Below are 20,118 nucleotides of genomic sequence, written 5' to 3'. Positions count from 1 at the left end.
CCCAAGCTTTCAATAACCATATGGATGGTCCCCGTGGCCCCTCTTGGGAAGGGAGGCCAGTGAATTTTAATTCCGAGACTGCAGTGCCTTAGGGATTGGCTCCTCATTGGGGTTAGCCACCCGCAAGCTCAAGGGGCTTGCAGGATGGAATCGTCATAGCACCCATGACCCTAACTCCTGCCTTCTTCCTCAAGGACCTCAAATGCTCAACCACCAACGGCTGCTTTGCCATGTCCGTGGGAGAGAGACAACAGTTCTTCCAGCAGCTACATCCTGGGGCAACTGCCAACAGGAGATTGCTGGAATTTCCAGGGGGAAAAAAAGACAGAGGTCATTCCTTGTCTTTGCCAGATGTATGAATTCGCATGACCTTTGGGTTGATCATTGTGTTTGTCGTTGGTATTCGTTGATGTGTCACGGGGCTTTAATCTATTATTGCAATGAATGGGTGTCATGTCACAGGGCCTGCTACAGGGCTCTATTCAGTGGGTCTGGCAGTGGTAATATTGTAGGAAAAGGTGAAAATGCTTGACAAGGCCCATGCTATCAACCCAGTCCTGTACCTCATTTCATGTCCAGTCACTGTCTCCATCTGTTAGGGTGTCATATATGCGATGTACAGCCACCAATGGAAAGGTTTTGGGTGACTTGTTTGCATGGATAGGCCTGTAGCGAGCCCGTGGGAGGTGTTTACATGTGCTAATCCAGAACAGCAATGGTCAGAAATAGGGGAGGGCCCTGTGCAATCCACTTGTCACTGTTTGACAGGGAGGCCTGCACCTTCCCGTGAGCACCTGGGGCAGTCCCTGCCCACCTCTATGATTTGCTTCAGAGAGAGAGAGAGAGAGAGAGAGAGAGAGAGAGAGAGAGAGAGAGAGAGAGAGAGACCACTGTCTTTTGCCCTTTCAATGGTGCCACAGTGATACCTGTTCTCTGGACTGCTATATAATGCAAAACTAGGCTAGGATCATTCGCCTGGGCATTTCTGCCGAAATAGGTGGACTTTGGGCTGGTGTACAAAGCATGACAATGTCATTGCCTTGTAGGCAGATCCAGATGTCTTGTCATAAACCCACTCCCCACAGGGCCTACTGGCTCACAAGCCAGTCCTGCCTCTACCTCCCCAAATTGTGCTAACCATAATGTCAGTCTAGGGAGCTCTGGTAGCCCTGACAAGTATTGAGGTACTAACCACAAGGTTGTTCCGAGAGTGGTGGCGCCTGCCCTGTAGTCCCAGCTACTCGGGAGGCTGAGGCTGGAGGATCGCTTGAGTCTAGGCTGCAGTGCACTATGCCGATCGGGTATCCGCACTAAGTTCGGCATCAATATGGTGACCTCCCAGGAGCGGGGCACCACCAGGTTGCCTAAGGAGGGGAGAACCAGCCCAGGTCTGTAACAAAACAGCTCACTGGAGGCCAGAAACACAGAGAACACTCTGCTTGTCTTCCTGCTGACAAGCCACATGGAGACCCTGATGGAACCAGAGCCCTGGGGCTGGAGAAGCCACACGGAGACCCCTGCCAGCACTGAGATGCTTCCACCACCACTGCATCCACAAGACTTTCCACGCACTGGCCTGTGATCTTCCTGCATTCGGCATCATGGTAGGCATTGCATGAGTCTGAAGAGGAAATTATAGACCAGAATCGGAGATATGGGATAATATCGGACTTAAAGGGGTTACTCTGGACTGAGCTTGGATGTTTTCTTAATATACAATTATTCTTTAATATAAATTTCTCTATCATATACATATGAATGTCTATGAATTTGTGTCTCCAGTTAACGCAGACTAACACAGGACCCCAAACCCAGGGGAAGAAGTCATCCTCACTGTTGCCACACTCATCAGCAATCCCCCTCAGGGTAGCTGACAGTAACAGCTATAGTCCCAAAGGCTTATGTTTACTGTACAACATTGAAGACCTGATCTGCCTCAAGGTGCCTATCCCATCTCACTCCTTTCTCTACTAGGCAGCACAGGTATCATGCAATTCAGGCTAAATGGGAATGAAAGGCCTCCAACAGCCTAATATACCCAAGGAGGTCTGTAGCTCCCCAATAACCTGACATACACAAGGAGGTTTGGAGCTCTTTTACTACAGTATCATAAGGGTGGCCTTTGACCTTCTGGATTAGGGCTTCAGGGGCCACCTTCATCTTACCCGATTATACAGCGCCCAAGAATTTGACAGTGTCCAGGCCCCTGTTGCTTGGCGAGGTTGATGGCTCATCTGCTCAGACTCAGATGTGTCACGAGGTGCAGCACAGCATGTTGGAATCACAGGTTCCCATGACGTCATCAACACAGTGGAACCCATGCAGCCCTACAGGTTTGGTCACTCCCTCAAGTCCTGTGCAATCCATGGTAGGTGGTGGGGCTGTGGGAGTGTCCCTGCTGAAGGACAGTGACATTCTGAACTGTTCTGGTCACCCAGGGGCTCCTGGTATACTGCAGAATGAATTGACTGAATGCAACACACAATGAGCAGTCCCCAAATTTTCCCTATTGCTGCTTCTCAGGGAAGCCATGCTGAGCGTTGCCAGGTGGAAGGGCAATGCTACTTATGGGACTTCCAAAAGTCCATGGCCATGCACCATGACCCAGCTAGTGGTTTGTGTTTTTTAAATCCTTTTATTGGAGGCTCTCCAGTTCTTATACCATTCCATACATCAATTGTATCGAGCATATTTGTATATATGTTGCCATCATCATTTTCCAAACATTTACTTTCTATCTGAGCCCTCACATCAGCTCCTCTCCCCTCCCCTTGTGACCCCTTCATAAATTATAAATTCTTATTGTTTTCATATCTTACACCTACCACTGTGTGCCTTCACCCACGTTTCTATTGTTCATCCCGCTGGGTGGGGGTGGGGATTATGTGTCCATTATGGCAGTTACTTCCTATTTCTTCCCATTTTCCCCTACCCTCCTCATATCACTGTTCCAATTTCTCTCCTGAGAGGTTTGTCTGACCTGTATTCTGTGTGTTGTGAGCTCTTATCTGTGCCAGTGTACATGCTCCAGTCTAGCTAGAACAGAAAGGCGGGACTGGGGTCATGATATTGGGGAGGGAGCCTCAAAGAACCAGAGGAATATTGTGTGTTTCATCGATGCTATATTGCACCCCGGTTGACTCATCCCTACCGTGTGACCCTTCTGTGACGGTTGTCCCATTGTCTAAAGATGGGTTTGGGGTCTCTGCTCTTAACACCCTCGTTCTCAACAATTTGTTATTTTGTTTTGTTTTCAGTCTTCTGGTGCTTGTTATCCGATTCCATTGACATCTCAAAATCACCCAGGCTGGTGATCCATGTGCGCTTCTTCCACGTGCGCTTGTTGCTTCTCTGCTAGATGGCCACTTGTGTAACTTCAAGCCTTTAAGACCCCAGACACTATGTGTTTTGATAGCCGGTCACCATCAGCTTTCTTCACCACATTTGCTTATGCATCCATTTTGTCTTCAGCGATTGTGATGGGAGGGTGAGCATCACAGAATGCCAGATTCTGTGTTGCTTGCATTGAGAGAGGGCTTGCATCGAAAGTGTTGTTGCATTGAGAGAGGGCTTGAGCAGAGGTCCAAAGTCCATCCACTTCATCAATGTATTGTCATATAAATATATGTTCATAGACCAATACCTCTATTTCTATGACAACATATTTACATATGTATGTACACACCTATGTTTAAACCTCTATCCATATCTTTGCTTCCTAGTTATTTCCTGTTTCCTTTTACCTTCCTCCTGCCCCACCATCACGCTCGCCCTTCTTCTGCCTTTTAGTAATTCCTCTCAGCTAGATTGCTATTGCTTCAACACCACCAGAATCTCTACATCAGTGGTTCTCAACCTTCCTAATGCCATGACCCTTTAATACAGTTCCTCATGATGTGGTGACCTCCAGCCATAAAATTATTTTTGTTGCTACTTTATAACTAATTTTGCTACTGTTATGAATGGCAACCCACAGATTGAGAACTGCTGCTCTACGTCCTCCTCATTGTTACTTTTAATTCCCTAGTTGTTCCCGTCTATGGCATTGAATGCTCACCGCTCTTTTCCCCACCTCCTCCTCCCCCCAGGTCCCTCCAGAGCTGTTGGCCCCATTGCTTTCTCCTTGGGCTTGTTTCCCATGCCTACCTTATATTGGTAGGCAAAACTACAATAATAGAGATAAAAAAAAGAAAAAACAAAGGATTAAATAAAAGAGAAAAACAATTGGAATTCCCCTCACCCCCAAAAAAGAAGCATATATAATTGCAGGTGTCCACTGACCTTTATGACTATCTCCTCACTGGTCCTGGGGGCTTCTGGGAATTGGCCCTCCTAGCCTGAAGTCTGCTTTTGGGACTTCCTCAGGGGGTTGTGGCTTTGCTTTTCTCCTATTGCTAATCTGTTATTTTCCCTTCTTGGTTTTCCCTATTGTGGGGGTAGTCAGACAGGACTCACTCCCTGCTGTGTGTCCCCAGTATTGTCCTCTGTCTCCATATGCTCCAGCAAGGGGACATCATGTCTCCAGCTATTGTTAGCCTTACAGTTCCCTCTGTGCAGGGCTGTCATCCTCAGGGCTTGGTGTGCCAGTGTGGGAGCGAGTCCTTGATTCTCTCTTTTTCCTTCTTAGTTTGTTTCTGTATAGGCATGGCAGGCCGGCCCCTCTCCCCAACCTGTAGGTTTAGTGTTATCCTCTGTAGCACATATTTCTAAGGGGCGTGGTGTGTGTGTGTGTGTGTGTGTGTGTGTGAGGTTAGCTCTGATTGGGGCCAGCCCCCCTGTACCCATCTAGTTTTTTAAAAGACCATATCATGCTGCTGACCAGTCTGTGGACCGGTCTTATCATAATGACCTTAACAAGCTCTGCTATTTGCTGTGGTTTTCTCGGACCCTCTGGGCAGGCGGTATTGATTCCCATTCACCGATCCATGAATATTAACATGAAGCAAAGTGCACTCTGCCCCATTATCCACTACAGTTAAAAGTCTTTGCTTTTCAGAGACCAATGAATACTAGTTATATGTGAAGCCTACAGTCCCCCCAGTAGTCTCCTTACTTGACGGCTGAAGGCACCATGGTCCTACACCCAATGAAGAGGCACTGGCAGCTCCCATGCCAGTGGTGTGCCTGGAACAGGGCAGTCACATCTCTCCCCTTTGGTCCAGGCCTTACTCTTGCCACAGTTGTACCAAAACAGCCTTGGCCTGCTTGTCTAGCTAGCAAGTCTACCCGCAGCTTTTTCCTGGTCACCAACAGAGGCTCTCTGTTTCCTTCTCCCTCTGCACCCCTCCTTGTGAGGCACCGAGGACTCCAGGGGGCTTCCAGCGCTTGGGGTCCCAGTCTGCCTTCACCCGCACTGCTGCCTGCACTTAACCTTTCACTTTCCTTAAGCATCAGACCAGGGTTTTTATAGCAGAGCCTGCTGCCTTGAGGTGGGTAGCTAATATCTCCATGGTGCTAGCCCGGGGAACCTGCTTCTTCCTCTAATGATAATTCCTCTACCAGCCGCTGGGCCTTCCTTTAAGCAGCCATTTCAACTAAGACAGACAGCACCCAAAAGGGGCCAGGCTAACTGAGGCAACCAGTGTCCTGTTATCTTTCTTAGTCATAGCAGCCCACACTACATCCAGGAGTCCTAACCATTATTGAAGTATTTGGGGGTGTTCCCGTAGTCACAGCTGGTGCCCAGGTTCGCAACAGCTGCTCAAAGAGACCAAAGATGGAAGCTGGTGGCCGGGCGACAAGGGCTCTCCGTCCTCCCATCCCTTCTCCGAGGCTCCCAGGTTTTTCAATATCCTGGCTGGCTCATCAATTGTTTGGGTTCAAGCCCCCAAATGGGAGAGAGTCCCCATACATAGAAGCCAAGAGACTGAAAAACCAATCTGGCACCACTTTAAGAGACATCAGCTTATCTGCATTGGGCGTTTCCGACTGGGAAAGCAGTATTGCTTCTAAGGGCTGCAGTGGGTAGCTGTGGAGGCTCTTGGTATACCAGCTAATGTACACCTGGGACTGAGGTGGGTTACTGGAACGATGTGCATGATGACATATAGTTGAGGCCCCCAGTTACTGCTATTGTGCGCACTGGACTGTGTCTTTGTGCTCAGGAGGGAGGAGGAAACAGTCATTCTGGGCTGACTCTACATTCGGCGGAGATACCTTGTTCCTCCTCATGACCCGGAATACCTGCTTAGCTGAAGTGCGGCCATATTGGAGCGCTAGCTAGTATTCCAACAAATACATGTATGAATGGAGACCTGATTGGAGGGCGGAGGATGTGGACATCACCGCCATTTTACCCCCCCGACAGTTCGATTTAAAAGAGTAGATACTGAGGCTCATGCAGAACGGATGCTGCGGGTGGGGGGTGCGGAGGGGGTGGGCGTGGGGGTGGGGTGGGGCGAGCTTTCAGCTTCAAGCACGAACATTGCTGGAGAAATTGTACCGCCGCCTGGTTTCTGATCAAGAGAGGCCCGCCGCTTTGCCACCTACGTGCAGGGCCAGTGGCGCAATGGATAACGCGTCTGACTACGGATCAGAAGATTCCAGGTTCGACTCCTGGCTGGCTCGACGTGTGCCGTTGCCTTTTCTCGCTTTTTCCAACCTCGTTTAAAATCAATCGAATGAGACAGTCTGAGCAATATTACCTGAAAGTTTCCGTAGCGCAGAAGTCGCTACATTTAACTGCAGCTAGTGCGACACTCTTTTAAAAGGCAAATTCTGCATCTGACCAAACGGTGGCGCTGCTCAAAGCTCACGGTACCCATCTTTCCCAGCCTGAACTAGCCATCCCAGCGGAAGGATACATTTGAAGTAATTTTTTTACAAAAGGAAAGGAATTAAAGCTTAGACTGAAAAAATTCTGTCTGCGTGCCTCTGATTTCTGTGTTTGAGAGCCTGACACAGAAAAACGACGTACACCAATATGGCACCGATTCAGAAGGAAGTCGATGAGCAAATACCACGCTCCGAAGAGCCAAGCGTGTAGGGTTTCCGTAGTGTAGTGGTTATCACGTTCGCCTCACACGCGAAAGGTCCCCGGTTCGAAACCGGGCGGAAACATCTTTTCCATCTTGACGGCGTTAATCCGTTTGCAGAATTCTGAACGTTTCTGTTTTTTGCGTGCATGCGTGTGTGCGTGCGTGCGTGTGTGTGTGTGTGTGTTCAAAATTATCAATTAATTTCTTGAAGTCGCACATCGTTCATACATCCCATTTCTGCCTTACTCGCTCGGGCCAAAGTGCTACGGGCCAAGCGGCCGGTGGGGGGCGTCCTGAAGCCCCTGGACCCGAGAGGCCCACCCTCCTCCTCCACGAGCGATAACTGCGCTCCCCCGGCCCGGGCGCGCGGCCCGCAGCCCGCAGCCCCGGAAGCGCATCCTCGCCTCCCGTCGCCTTCCTGTGGGTCGCCGTGCGGGGCTCGGCGCGTCTGCAGCTCTCGGAGTCTGCGCCAGCCCTGCCCCAGCCCAGCGCTCCAGCCCAGGGCACAGCGCCCCAGCGCCGCTGCCCGATCCCGAGCCCCTCGCAGGCCGCGAGACCCCGGTAAGCGCCTCTCCTTTCGGGTGACCTAGTGTGCTCCCCTAGAAAATGGAGGTGCACCCCCGCACCGCGAATCCTTGAGCTCCTGCAGTATGGCCCAGGATGCGGGACCTTAGCTCGTCCACCCACCCACCCCACCCCCCAAGCCTCGTCTTGCTTTTCCAAAATCCGACTGCACTGTGTCCCCTGGGAGAAGCAGATTCGGGAGGTGAAGCCGCAGAGGCTGCAGGCCCGACAGGGGTGCCCTCCACCCCCGGGGTGTCTAGGGTGAGGGGCATAAAAGGGAAAAAGGAGGTTAAGAGAAATGCAAAGGATTAGGGTAGCCTTGAGTCAGAGTCGATTCCATGGCAGTGAGAAATCGGCAGGGCTGTGGCCTGGAGGATGTTGAAGGGGCAGCTTGGTCTGGCTTGACCTGGGGTCTCCCGGCCTCCCCACTTTACAGAAAACCCCACTGAGGAGACACAGGTGGGCTGTGTCTTCCTGCACTCTGACATCTGCTCTCCCCCCTCAATAAGTAAGTAAATAAATAATTAGGGTCCTAACGTTAAGAAATAGACAAACAGTGAATTCTCCATTTTGACTTATAGTTGGAGAAAAGTCGCTGGGATTACCTGTTTGAAATTAGAATTTGTGCCTTGGGTGTGGCCTTTGACCTCTGATACCTTGGCCCCTGTCCAGACACTGCCCTTTCATTCATTTTAATTGAATCAATCATTTGTGCGAAAGAAATCTTACTAGTCCACTTGATAGGTGTATCCGCAGGATTTCCTTGTTAAATGCATCATTATCATTATTATTACTATTATTATAACTGCCATTTCTTTTTTTTGACATTTTTTATTGTCCATTGTATTTTTTTTCATCGTTTTATTAGGGGCTCATACAACTCCTATCACAATCCATACATACATCCATTGTGTACAGCACATTTGTACATTCATTGCCCTCCTCATTCTCAAAACATTTGCTCTCCACTTAAGCCCCTGGATAACTACCATTTCTAAGGGTTAGCCAAGCCTGGAAATAGGTTGTGTAGTGGGTTATATGTCGGGCCACTAACTGCGTCAGCGGTTTGAAACCTCCAACTGCTCCATGGGAGAAAGTTGAGGCCATCGGCTGCTATGAATACACAGGAGTTGGAAACCAACTGGCTGGTTCTACTTTGTCTCTGGAATCAGAAATGGCTCCATGGTAGTAAATTTGGGGTGTTTTTGGAGAGCCATGCCTAGTCTTTCAGACACCTTAGCCCAGGAACCCATAACAAGTGATAGGAATGTACAGAAGAGGCAGCAAGAAAGAGCACGACCTTCTGATTCTGGGGCAGGATAAAGACAAAACCCCAAGTTAGAATGAACGTCCAGAAACCCAGTTCCGTAACAGTCGAGAGAGTATGCGGAAGCAGAGTTTTTGTTGGGAATGGGCTTAGAGGTAAGTACGAAATGAGATGGGATTTGTTCCGTGGATGCCTAGGCCAGACTCATTCACAGATCAAGAAGATTTTGAGAGCTGAGACCTCAAAGTTCATCTAATTCAAGATTGTCCAAGTCCCTTACGTCTTTGCACTACTCCCTATTTCCAAGGCCAGAGACCTTTGTGTTATATTTATTATTGATACAGTTTGGGAAATTCCCAGCTGTTCATCTCAGTTAAACTCCTACCCACATCTCCTCATCTTATTCAGCTTTGGCATAAATTTTTATTAACCATTTTTTTCTTAAAGCCATTTTTTCCTGGTTAATTTACATTTCACAAGTCTTTTTCTAATGAAGTGCTGCCAATCTTCATAGTTAACCAAAGGATTCTAAGAAAGAGATTGAATGCATGTTTTTCAAAAGCTAGAAAGAAAAGGTAAACACTGCCATTGAGTCAATTTCAACTCGTAGTAACCTCGTAGGACAGGGTAGAAGCTGGTGGTTTCGAATTGCTGACCTTGACGTTAACAGTGGCATAACCATTATCCACCTCTCCTTCATAGCTGCTGAAGGGGAGAGACCCACCTTCATAAATAATCCTCTGATTAAACGAGGGGTTAAATGGCAAGCTGTAACAAGAACTTCAGTGCTGAGCAATGTGAAGATGTGAGATGAAAACTTTCACAAGCTTCTTGTTCTCTTGATAACATAATTTTGTCCTTGGAGCTGTTATTTTGTAACAAAAGGGAGTTGCTCAATTCTTCAAACAGGGGTATCTTGGGAAAATGACCTCAGTGTCTGTCTTGATAATTTCTTGCTCTGGCCATGCCGCTGAAACGCAGATCTTTGAATCCCCAAACCTTAAAAAATTGCTTATGAGATTTCTTTCACATGCATGATGGAATATTATTGATTTTGTGATACATTTCTATTTTCTTATTTAATAAATCTTTTTTTTTTTTCGAGATGAACATCACCGGGCAGTAAGAACTGCTTCTTTACCCAGCCCTTCTTAGCCTTCATGGAAATGACCTTGTATCCCATGAGTCCTTTGCCATTACTTGTGTATGTGCACTCTTACCTTTTAAGGTCTCTGGAGAATCAGTCACCTGGTCTCCTGATCAACTTCCTAACAGTGAATTGCAAGGAGCTACTCCCTATTTGTATACAACGATTCAGCATCCAGCCAATAGCCAGCCAGTTTCCATAAATTTGCCTTTATTGTCACGTCCTGGGCCTTTGGCCTGTGGTGATCATGGCCCCTCGGCTTGGGATGGATTTCCAGGGCTCTGTCTTGAAGTAGACTGAGCCCAGGAAGCGTGTTAGGTGAGCATTCCCCGCAAAAGGAGATGAACTGAGAAACACAGTTTTGGAGTAAGATGGAAGGAGAATGGTACGGACTCTCCATTCTATAGGGAATTGTGTCCTAAGACAAAAACTTGCTCTTCAATTTCCTCTCTCATTCCCTGACAATAAAAAAGGCATAAATAGGTGATTGATAGATAGATAGATAGATAGATAGATAGATAGATAGATAGATAGATAGATAGATAGACCTCAGCAAATAGCAGTCAGCCATGTGGATTAGCTGCTCATTTGTTGTTCTGACTGAAACACTTCAAGAGAGTAAGAAGCCTGGTCAATATTAAGCTGGGACACAGTCATTCTGGTAACAAGTGGTTGCCATGCGATATGGTGTGTCTCACCAAGGTTCATTTTTTTATTTTATTTTTTTAAACATTTTATTAGGGACTCATACAACTCTTAACACAATCCATACTTATATCAATTGTGTAAAGCACATCTGTACATTCTTTGCCCTCATCAATTTCAAAGCATTTGCTCTCCACTTAAGCCTTTTGCATCAGGTCCTCTTTTTGTCCCCTCCCTCCCTGCTGGTTCATTTTTTTAAAAAACAACGTTCTCTCCTTCGTTTCAGGGCCCACTAAGACCCCAATTCAAAATCGACTGACATAATTTCTGGTATCCTCCTCAAATACTTTCCTTCAAATTTCTTTTTCTCTTATTGTGACTGAATTTGGATTTTTTTTAAATATCTGTTCTCTTAAGAATTGCTGAAACATTTCTCTATTACTGTATTGGAGGGGAGAGACATAATTCAATGTAAATTTGCATGACGTCTATGGGAAGAGGTCTTCCTGTTAGCGTAGGTCAGGTCAGTCTGGCTGGGTAAAGGGAGCAAGGGTCGAAGCCAGTGCAGGGTTGATGCCATGCGGTAGGAGAAGAGCCCACCTTTCTACACACTAGCTTTGCAGTAACAAGCTGTTCAGTGTAAGAACACAAGTTTTAACCACTGTTCCCAGAGTACCTCACAAGACACCAGGGGAAATGCCTGATGGAAGGTCCCCTCCTTCCACGAGGAGGAAGGAAATTCATGAAATTTCAAGACCTTCTCTCCATGCTGATCTAAAAATGGGATGCTTTGGCACCACGCCTCAAGGGTCGCATTTAACAAAATTCAAATGATGAACATCGACGTTTACTGGAGTCTAACTATGGTTCCCAGTTGTTCTACATAGTGAAGCCCAACAAAACTACAACTCTCCAAAGCAATTTAGGATAAGATTTTTTTTTTTTTTAAGGAAAAAAAATGGAGTCAAGGCAGGACAGAGGGTTACAAATTCCATAGGAAATATGTTCTAGGCTGGGGTGGAAGGGGTGAGTAGCTAGTCTTGGCAGCAAGTTTTAGAGGCTGCATAGTTTCCTTGATTTCAATCATAAGGACAGGTCCTAATGACCCAAACTTAAAATAAATCACTCTCTATTCCTCTCTGCGTTCCCCGAATCTGTGCTCTTGGCTAGCCAGGATTATTTTTGCTTCTCCCCTTACCATATTTAGTAGTAGAGCACATTTTCTGTGTGAGATGCAGAGAATAATGATGTAATAGTACCCCCTCTCCTGCCTCCCCAGTTCAAGGAGAACAGCACCTCCTGGCCTTCCCTGGGGACTAAGCTCCATGCCCTCCCCGGACACAGAACTGACTCACTACTGTGCTGACTTGCATGTATATTCCTTACTTTGGTTTAGTTTCATTCCTTCCTTATGGCCAAAATACCATGTCATTTGGTTTTATACATGATATAGATGGATCTGTATGTATTCTTCGGCAGCATGATTTAAGAATCTTTATTATTGTGGAAATGTACACACAATACATACATCGATTCAACAGGTTCTGCATGTACAGTTCAGCAGCATTAGTGACCCAAGTATTCTTCGAATTATGTCGTCATTCTCCCTTTCTCAGTTGTTTCTCCCCATATTAACACAAACTACTGCTGCCTCATGTTGCCATTGTTAGTCTGATCTCATTTAGGCAGTTCTTCAATCGCAAAACGCTCAACAAAGGCATTTTTTACTAGTTAAAAAGCAGAGACCTACATTTTATCCTGGAATATAGACAACAGTATAAATGTCTTTAAATTTCCAAAGACGGGCAATTTAATTTTTTTCTGATAAGGGGACAGTAGGCCAAATACACTTGAGGATTAAAGGTTACCCCAGAACATAGTTTCAGGGGTCCACTCAGCCTCCGTGATTCTGGAAAATCTGCAGTCTATTCAAATTTTGAGTTCCGTTCTGCACTTTCCCCCGTTGATCAGAATTTTGCCATAAAATGTTCAGGCCCCGTCCATTTCTTCTGATCTCATGGCAAAGGAGGTATTTTTGGTCAACATTATATCCTTGATATTTGCATGTAACTAAAATTAGTCCCTTTGGCGGAATGATAACACCCTTGTCATAGATATTACCAACGGTTTTTAAAATCTGTTATCCATTATCACACATACCCCGTAATGTATGATTGTTCTTTTGATTAGTTCGGAGCTGCTAAGTCCTTGATGCCATCAGACCAGTTAGTTTTCACCAATATGGTTGATAAGGGAGTATTCTCGTCTGTGGTCTTATTCTGAGTCTCTGATATCTCCCATCAGGTTGAGCGTGTGTTTATTCACTTTTCTCCCAGTTTAAAATTTTTCATTTTTGTCCTTATGCATCTGTAGGGGTTCTTTTTATTTTGTTTCATGTATAAGAGAGTTTAATATAAAGGAGAAGTACACATCAAGAAAACACCCTATCCCAGTGCTGTCCAAGCCCACAAGTCCAACATTAACCCGTATGTCCGACGCCAGTCCACAAAGTCCTCCTCCATCTCACAAAACAGACACAATGATGCCGACTGCAGGAGGAAAGCCGAGTCAGTGAACGTGTCAGCATCTCAGCGCTGAGGCGTTCTTTATTATGTTAGAGACTCTCACTGCCATTGTGTCAATGCTGACTCACAGGGACCCCCTGTGGGTTTCCAAGAGAGTAGAAATCCCTGTCTATCTCCCGAAGAGCTGCTGGTGGTTTTGATCATGCAAATAGAACCCCAGCGCTCCGCCACTGCCCCACCTGGGCATTAGTCCTTTCTCAGGTAGATGCATTAGAAATATCTTTGCCCTGTTTGCAGTAAAAGTGTGTGTGTGTGTGTGTGTGTGTGTGTGTGTGTGTGTATATATATATATATATATATATATATATATATATGCTTTTAAAATCTAACTTCTTTCTAGTAAACACAAGCGATTCATTTTGGCGTGGTCAAATCATTCAATTGGTCCATCTTTCCCTTTACGGTGTTATATTTTTGTGTCTCATTAAAGAAACCTTGCCTGGAGCAGTGTGAAGGAGACAGAAGCAGCTCGAGGTTCAGCGAAGCCGCCTGCCCACTCTTGCTGGCCACCATGCCCAAGCGAAAGGCCAAAGGGGACGCCAAAGTGAAGGTGAAGGATGAGCCGCAGAGGAGATCCGCACGGCTGTCTGCTAAACCTGCCTCTCCCAAACCAGAGGCCAGGCCTAAAAAGGCCCCGGCCAAGAAGGGAGAGAAACTTCCCAAAGGGAGAAAAGGCAAAGCCGATGCTGGTAAAGATGGCACCAATCCTGCCAAAAACAGAGAGACCTCCGCCGCCCAGGCACAGAGAGCGGAAGGCACCGGGGACGGGAAGTGAAGTCTACGCTTTGGCAGCTCTGTACTTGCGATGACTGCTGTTTGAAACACATTTTTTTTTTAAGATCAAGTTTTATAAAAATGATAGACCTTAGGTTTAGTTTTCTTTCTCTCTCTTTTAAAATGTGATTGGTAGAATACAGAACGCTTCATTGTCTTTTGTGCAAAAGTCAGCGTACCGCAAAAAGAATGTGTTTCAGAAGCTCGATTGAAGGGAAAGAAAATACTGATTTTCTATCCTAGGCTTTGAGGATCGTTCTTAATGACCCTGAGGGGTTCCCCTCACACTCCCACCTCAGGTCATTATGGCATCACAGCCCTACCGTAGGTGGGGGTGGGGGCGGGGGCAAAGCTGGAGCGTAGACTTGACTTCCTCAAATAAGAGTCTTCATGGGGTCCCGCCACCCCCAAAGCTAACAGTGCCAGCTAACAGTACTCGGGCAATACAGACTCTGGTGACAACATGAAGATGGTGTGGCCCAAAAGATCCAAGTCTCTCCGTGTCGTTTGTGAATCTGCAGTTATTGAGAATTCTCCAGTTTTCAGTTCATGACCTCCACATCAGAGTTGACCTGGGAGAGCCCTTAAAATACATGTCTCACACCGGGGAAAGGATACGCCTCTGAAAAGTTTCGTAGTTGAAAGCAGCAAAAAAGAGACTTGGTTGGCTTTCACAGCTACTGTTTTCCAGAGGGGGATTTGGAAGTTTAAATGTCACCAATGCCCTGATGGGAGTAATATGGTTGTTTTTGAAGAGTATCTTATCAAGCTGGATACAAATTGCTTGGGAGGGGAAGTGTGTCATTTCTTACCTAAAGCCAGAAGGACATTCTCCTGTGCTGCCTTGTAAAATTTTGCAGTTTTGTTTTTCACATCTGCCTTTAGTCAGTCTGCCCTGAATTTTGTGAAAAGTGTGAGGTAGAATATAATTTAATTTTTTTTCCCTATGGGGAAATAGTCCCAGCTTTGAGTACTGAAAATTTCATCCTTTCCCCACGGATCTATGACATTAGCTGTTCATAAATTTGTTTCTGAGTATGTGTATGTGTGAATCGATTGATAGATTTTCTTCCGACATGCTTGTCAATTTGTGTAGCATTGTGCAGTTCTATCCTGTCCTGACTTCGACACTTTTTAAAACAAGATTTTGATATCAGAGTACAAATTCCACCTTCATCATTAACATTGCCGTAAAATTTTTCTTTGCCAGGAGTGTCTTGGCTAATTTTAGCCATTTGCTCTTCTGGGTTCTACATTAAAAAAAAAAAAAAGTGTTGGGATTTTGACTGGATTTCTATTGAGTTATAAATTAATGTGAAGAACCGTGTCATCCTTGGTCTTTATCAACAGCTCTCCATTTACATAGGCCTTTGGAACATCCTTCAATAAAGTTTTATAATCACTATAAATGTCTTTTGCTAATATTTCCCAAGGACTTTATACTTTTGATGCCATTTGACATGGTATATTTTAATTTGCGTTTTAAAATTTCTTTCACTCTCTCTCGCTATTCTTGATTTTTGCATCCTAAAACGATCATCAGTTTGTATATTTTTCCCCATTTTTAAAAATCATTTTATTGGGGGCTCGTACAATTCTTATCACAGTCCATACATACATCCATTGTGTCAAGCACATTTGTGCATTTGTTGCCATCATCATTCTCCAAACATTTGCCTTCTACTTGAGCCCTTAATATCTGCTGCTCATTTTCCCCCTCTCTCCCCACTCCCTCCTACCTCATGAACCCTTCATCATTCATAAATTATTATTATTTTGTCATATTTTACACTGACGTCTCCCCCTGCCTTCTTCTCTGCTGTCCCTCCCCCAGGGAGGAGACTATATGTAGATTCCTGTAATCAGTTCCCCCTTTCTACCCCACATTCTCTCCACCCTCTAGGCATCGCCACTCTCACCACTGGTCCTGAAGGGGTCATCTGTCCTGGATTCCCTGTGTTTCCAGTTCCTATCTGTGTACCAGTGTACATCCTGGTCTAGCCAGATTTGTAAGGTAGAATTGGGATCATGATAGTGAGGGCAGTTTGTATATTCTTTTGGGTTTTCCACATAGACACTTGTTTTGTATATAGAAGCAGATTTTTTCCTTTCCCTAATACTAGGTATGACCACGGTGCCAAGGTATGGCAGTCACTGAGTTCTCGAGACTAGGTTCTAGCTCATGGGATAAAGAGTAAACAAATCTTTTTTTTTTTAATGGGATGACAAGAGGCTTTAAGGAAAGCCGTGTCAGAGGGTCAAGTTTAGATAGAGTAATTGAGGAAGTGCTGTCTGATGGGACCACAGGTAAGCAAGGCCCTCAAAGGAATCGAAGGAACATAATACTCATACCCAAGGAAGGATTTCAGCAGAGGGAAATGGGGATGCAAATAAATGAGTGTGGCTGCCTGGAAAGAACAAATAGGCTCTCTGGGACCTGGGGAGGAGGCTGTAAAGGTGTGGAAGAAGGAAGCTAGTTAGACAACTGTCACAATAGTCCAGGCAAACCATGCTGGCTACGTGGACCTGGTGGGGAGCAGGGAAGGGAAGCGGGTGAATAAGACGTCCAATGCCATGCTTGGATGATCACTTACCCTTTCTGAACCACAATTTTCTCAGTAGGGTAGCAAAAAAAAAAAATAAGATCTACTTTGCAGAGTGGTTGAAAGAATTAGAGATACTCCAAATGACTAAACTAAAAATGAAAATTTAAAAAAACACAGAACCTAACCACTACTGGAAAACTGATTAAAAAAATGTATTTGTTTAAACTGCCCAACTGAGGGCCAGGCACCTCCACATAAGCCCTGGACCAAAGTCAGTTGTGTAAGTAGCAAAAGTAGATTTGTTGCCAGGAACGCGATTGCTTATCACCATTTCAGCCAAAGACAGAGACCTGGTTGATAGGAGAAACTCTTGTTTATTCTGCGAGCATGAGACAGATAGAAACAATGGGCTGCTACCTCCAAATTACTTCCAAAAATCCAGTGAAATCTCCCAACGGTCACCCCAACATGGAAGGCTGACTGAATGAATTGGGTCCTACCTCAAAACTACCTGTATCCTTGGACTTAAGACAGAAATATCTTGATGGGAGAGGATGCAAGGGATTATCATCCCGAGGCTGTGGAAATGACAGTCATCGGGCCTTGGGTGGGACCCCTGGCTTAGTGGGTGTCCAATGCAAAGGAGACCCAGACCCACCATATAGTTGATGCCACAATGCGCCCCCTAGCATTAATATGACAGGTTTGGGTCTGAGAGGCAAGAGATGATGCAGGAAATTGTCCCACCAGCACCAACCCCTCTGCTCAATGTAAACAGAACTCAATTAGATCAATCTGTACAAAGCAACTCGTGGATTGCAGTTCGAAGCTGCACAATACTCAGATAAGCTTCTTCATATCAGTAGTACCTTACATTCTATGTCATTGGATAAATTACTGATGCTATCAATGCAATTGCCTTATACCCTAAGAAGACGATTGGCAACGCTTTTCTTTTTTGTTTCTTTTGCTTTGGGGTGTTTTTGTTGTGTTATGTTTTGTTTGTGTCTGTTATTGTTGTTACTGTTTTTGTTGGCTCTGGTTTCGGTCTAATGTGACTACCAAAGTAAACCCAAGTCATTTATAACCTGGGGATAAGCAGATGGATTCTGGGCTCCCTTGTAATTCTAGCCCTCATCCAAGAGGGTGCTATAGCAAAGGGTCAAGAAGAAAGCAAATGGTGCCCGGCTATCAACTGGGATAGTGTCTAGGCCCTTAAAAGCTTGCTGTTCAAAAAAGCAACCAGCTAAATGAAGCATCAACTAAGTCTTTTCTTTCTTACTTTTAATTTTTATCTTTATACTATTATTGTTTCCTTTCTGTTCGTTTTGTTTTTGTTTGTTTATGTTGGGTCTCCCAGTTCAGGAAGCACAGAAGGATTGGGTGCATAGAGACAATAACAAGCAAAGGGTTTCTCAGGAAGAGGGGGAGGGAGAGAATCAGTGGGTTTGGGAGGGGGAAGGAACTTTAGAGCTGATTTTGAGGATGTATATACAACTCGTTTTAGAAGCAGTTTAACAATGGAAATGTAAGATATGTGATATTAAGACAACTATTTTTAAAAAAACAAAACAGAAACCCAAACGACCTATGGTTCCCATAGGTGAAGGAGGAGGAATTTTTGCTCAGGGAGCATTGAGTTCATGTTGGTGGTGGTGGAACAATTTGAAGAGGTAGATCACTAACGGTAGTGCAACATGAAGAGTATAATCAAGGGCACTGAATTATACACGTAGCAATTGTTGAATTGGAGAACGGTTCGTTGTGTGTATTTTTGCCAAAATTGAGAGGAAAATGCATGAATAGCAATCAGTATAGAGAAAAAGAAGATGTTCCAAAATTGATTGTGGTAAAAATGGTTCAATTCTTTTTGACATGGTTGAACTATGAGTTATATGTTATGTGAATACAGTGCCAATAAAACTTGGCGGCAGGGGGGGGAACTAGCTGATCTCTTTTTACTCACTTAAAAATCCAGTGAAAACGAGTTCTATGTGACAAACTATGTGATAAAGGGTTTCAAAATGACCGCAGGAAACAGGTATCTGTACATACAGTTTGTTTTTTAAGGCCAGGCCACCAGCCTCTGAAGCACTATGCTCCACTGCTTATTTAAATTGAGGCAGCTTTATGCTCCATGCCTTTAACCTGCCTTTAATGGCCTTACCACATCCCTAAGTTAAAAGAACATCCCTACTGATTAAGCTAAAAATAATTTTTAAAAAAAATTTTTTTTTACTGTAAGTCAGGTGGCTGGTGCACTCTAATACCAAAAACTCCATTTTGGATTTCTGACAAACTAAATCTTAAATTGTAATGTTTTTAGTATTTTCCTTTACAGCAGGATAACTCTTTCACCGCCCTCTCTCAGGTTTATACCATCTAATTCCAATATTTCCTTTACAATCGTGAGTTTCTACAAATTCTATTTTATTAGAATACCACTATCCCTCCTTTGTTTTATACCCATTTCATCGCCTTTAGAAAACAGTACACATTTATTGTACTTTTTCTTTCATGGACAACTGGTCTCAAAGATAAAAATCTGTTTGCAGAGAGTGCATGGGGTCTGGTCAGCACAGTGGGGTTCTTTGTGCTGAGCCCCTTGCCCTGATGCCAAGGCCTGCAGGGGTGGGTGGGAGTTGAGAAGACACCCTGGGGAATGTGTACACCTGAATAACAGAAATTAGAACCCCAAAGAGTTGTCCAGGTCAGGTGTGAAGAAAAGGGCTTTCAGTTCTTCAGAGTAATAACCCCTGAAAGAAACATTAAGAAAGTGCAATGCATAGCCAAAACTCCAGAAATTGTTTGTTGGCATAAAAAAATGCAAAGCCAAACAAATTCTATTTAATTTTGTATTGATATTTACATGCATTTCAATTCCATGATCCTGTGAATGACATTACTATCTCCTATTTACCTGACATTTAGTGAAACGGAGAATATCATGCTGTGTGGAGCAGAAGGTCAGCAACCAAGAGAGATGGACTGACACAGTGGCTGCAACAATGGGCTCAAGCAAAGTGGCTGTGAGTTTAGCTCACGCAAGACCTGGTAGCGTTGCATTGGGTTATATATACATAGGGCCTCTGTGGCTCTGAGCCCACTTCACCTAACAGCAACAGCAAAGGCAAACAGAGTTAACTTGCCCTGAGATCAGACAGGGAGTGGTAAAATCTAGATTAAGATCCAGGGCCTAGAAGGCTCTTCATTAGTGAAACTGGTGATGCTCACTGGTATGTATTTCCAATGTAACCCATCCGGAAAAAAATGGTATTCGGTATTTTTGAGGTCAACACTGAGACACAGAACGGAGATAGGATTGAGATAAAGAGCGGCTTTATTAAGGGAAAGAGCTCCCGGAGGGAAGGGAGAGCAGAGAGAGGGACAGGAGCATCTTGAGTTAGGTCAGGGAAATCGCAGCTTGTCAGTGAGGCGGTGGGAAAGACAACAAGAAGGGAGATTTTTTTTGCTTGCAGCTGCAGGACCTTGAGTCAGGATGCGATGGGGGCAGGGAGGGAAGTGCTTTTGTTGTTTGCCAACCTCTCCCTGCAGTGCTGAGGCAGAGTCTGCACAACCTTGGTCTGGAGAGATAAGCTCCTAGGAATGTTGG

The 20,118-nt window shown here is 45.1% G+C and overlaps 1 protein-coding gene and 2 non-coding genes across 3 annotated transcripts; all 3 read left to right on the top strand.

The window, feature by feature from the left end:
* Positions 1-6,494: 6,494 nt before the first annotated feature.
* TRNAR-ACG (transfer RNA arginine (anticodon ACG)) lies at positions 6,495-6,567 on the top strand. The gene has a single exon. It is a non-coding gene; the product is annotated as a tRNA-Arg (tRNA).
* Positions 6,568-6,986: 419 nt separating this feature from the next.
* TRNAV-CAC (transfer RNA valine (anticodon CAC)) lies at positions 6,987-7,059 on the top strand. The gene has a single exon. It is a non-coding gene; the product is annotated as a tRNA-Val (tRNA).
* Positions 7,060-7,303: 244 nt separating this feature from the next.
* On the top strand, positions 7,304-15,368 carry LOC142427984 (high mobility group nucleosome-binding domain-containing protein 4-like). Its single transcript, XM_075533114.1, has 2 exons — positions 7,304-7,538; positions 13,616-15,368. The coding sequence occupies exon 2, from the start codon at positions 13,697-13,699 to the stop codon at positions 13,958-13,960; it is 264 nt and encodes an 87-aa protein (XP_075389229.1). The 5' UTR covers positions 7,304-7,538; positions 13,616-13,696; the 3' UTR covers positions 13,961-15,368.
* Positions 15,369-20,118: the final 4,750 nt, after the last annotated feature.

This window comes from Tenrec ecaudatus, chromosome 1 (genome assembly GCF_050624435.1).
Source record: "Tenrec ecaudatus isolate mTenEca1 chromosome 1, mTenEca1.hap1, whole genome shotgun sequence".
In the NCBI taxonomy this organism is placed as follows: Eukaryota; Metazoa; Chordata; class Mammalia; order Afrosoricida; family Tenrecidae; genus Tenrec; species Tenrec ecaudatus.
Note: the sequence above shows the minus strand (reverse complement) of the source record. Positions and strands in the feature narration are given on the sequence as shown.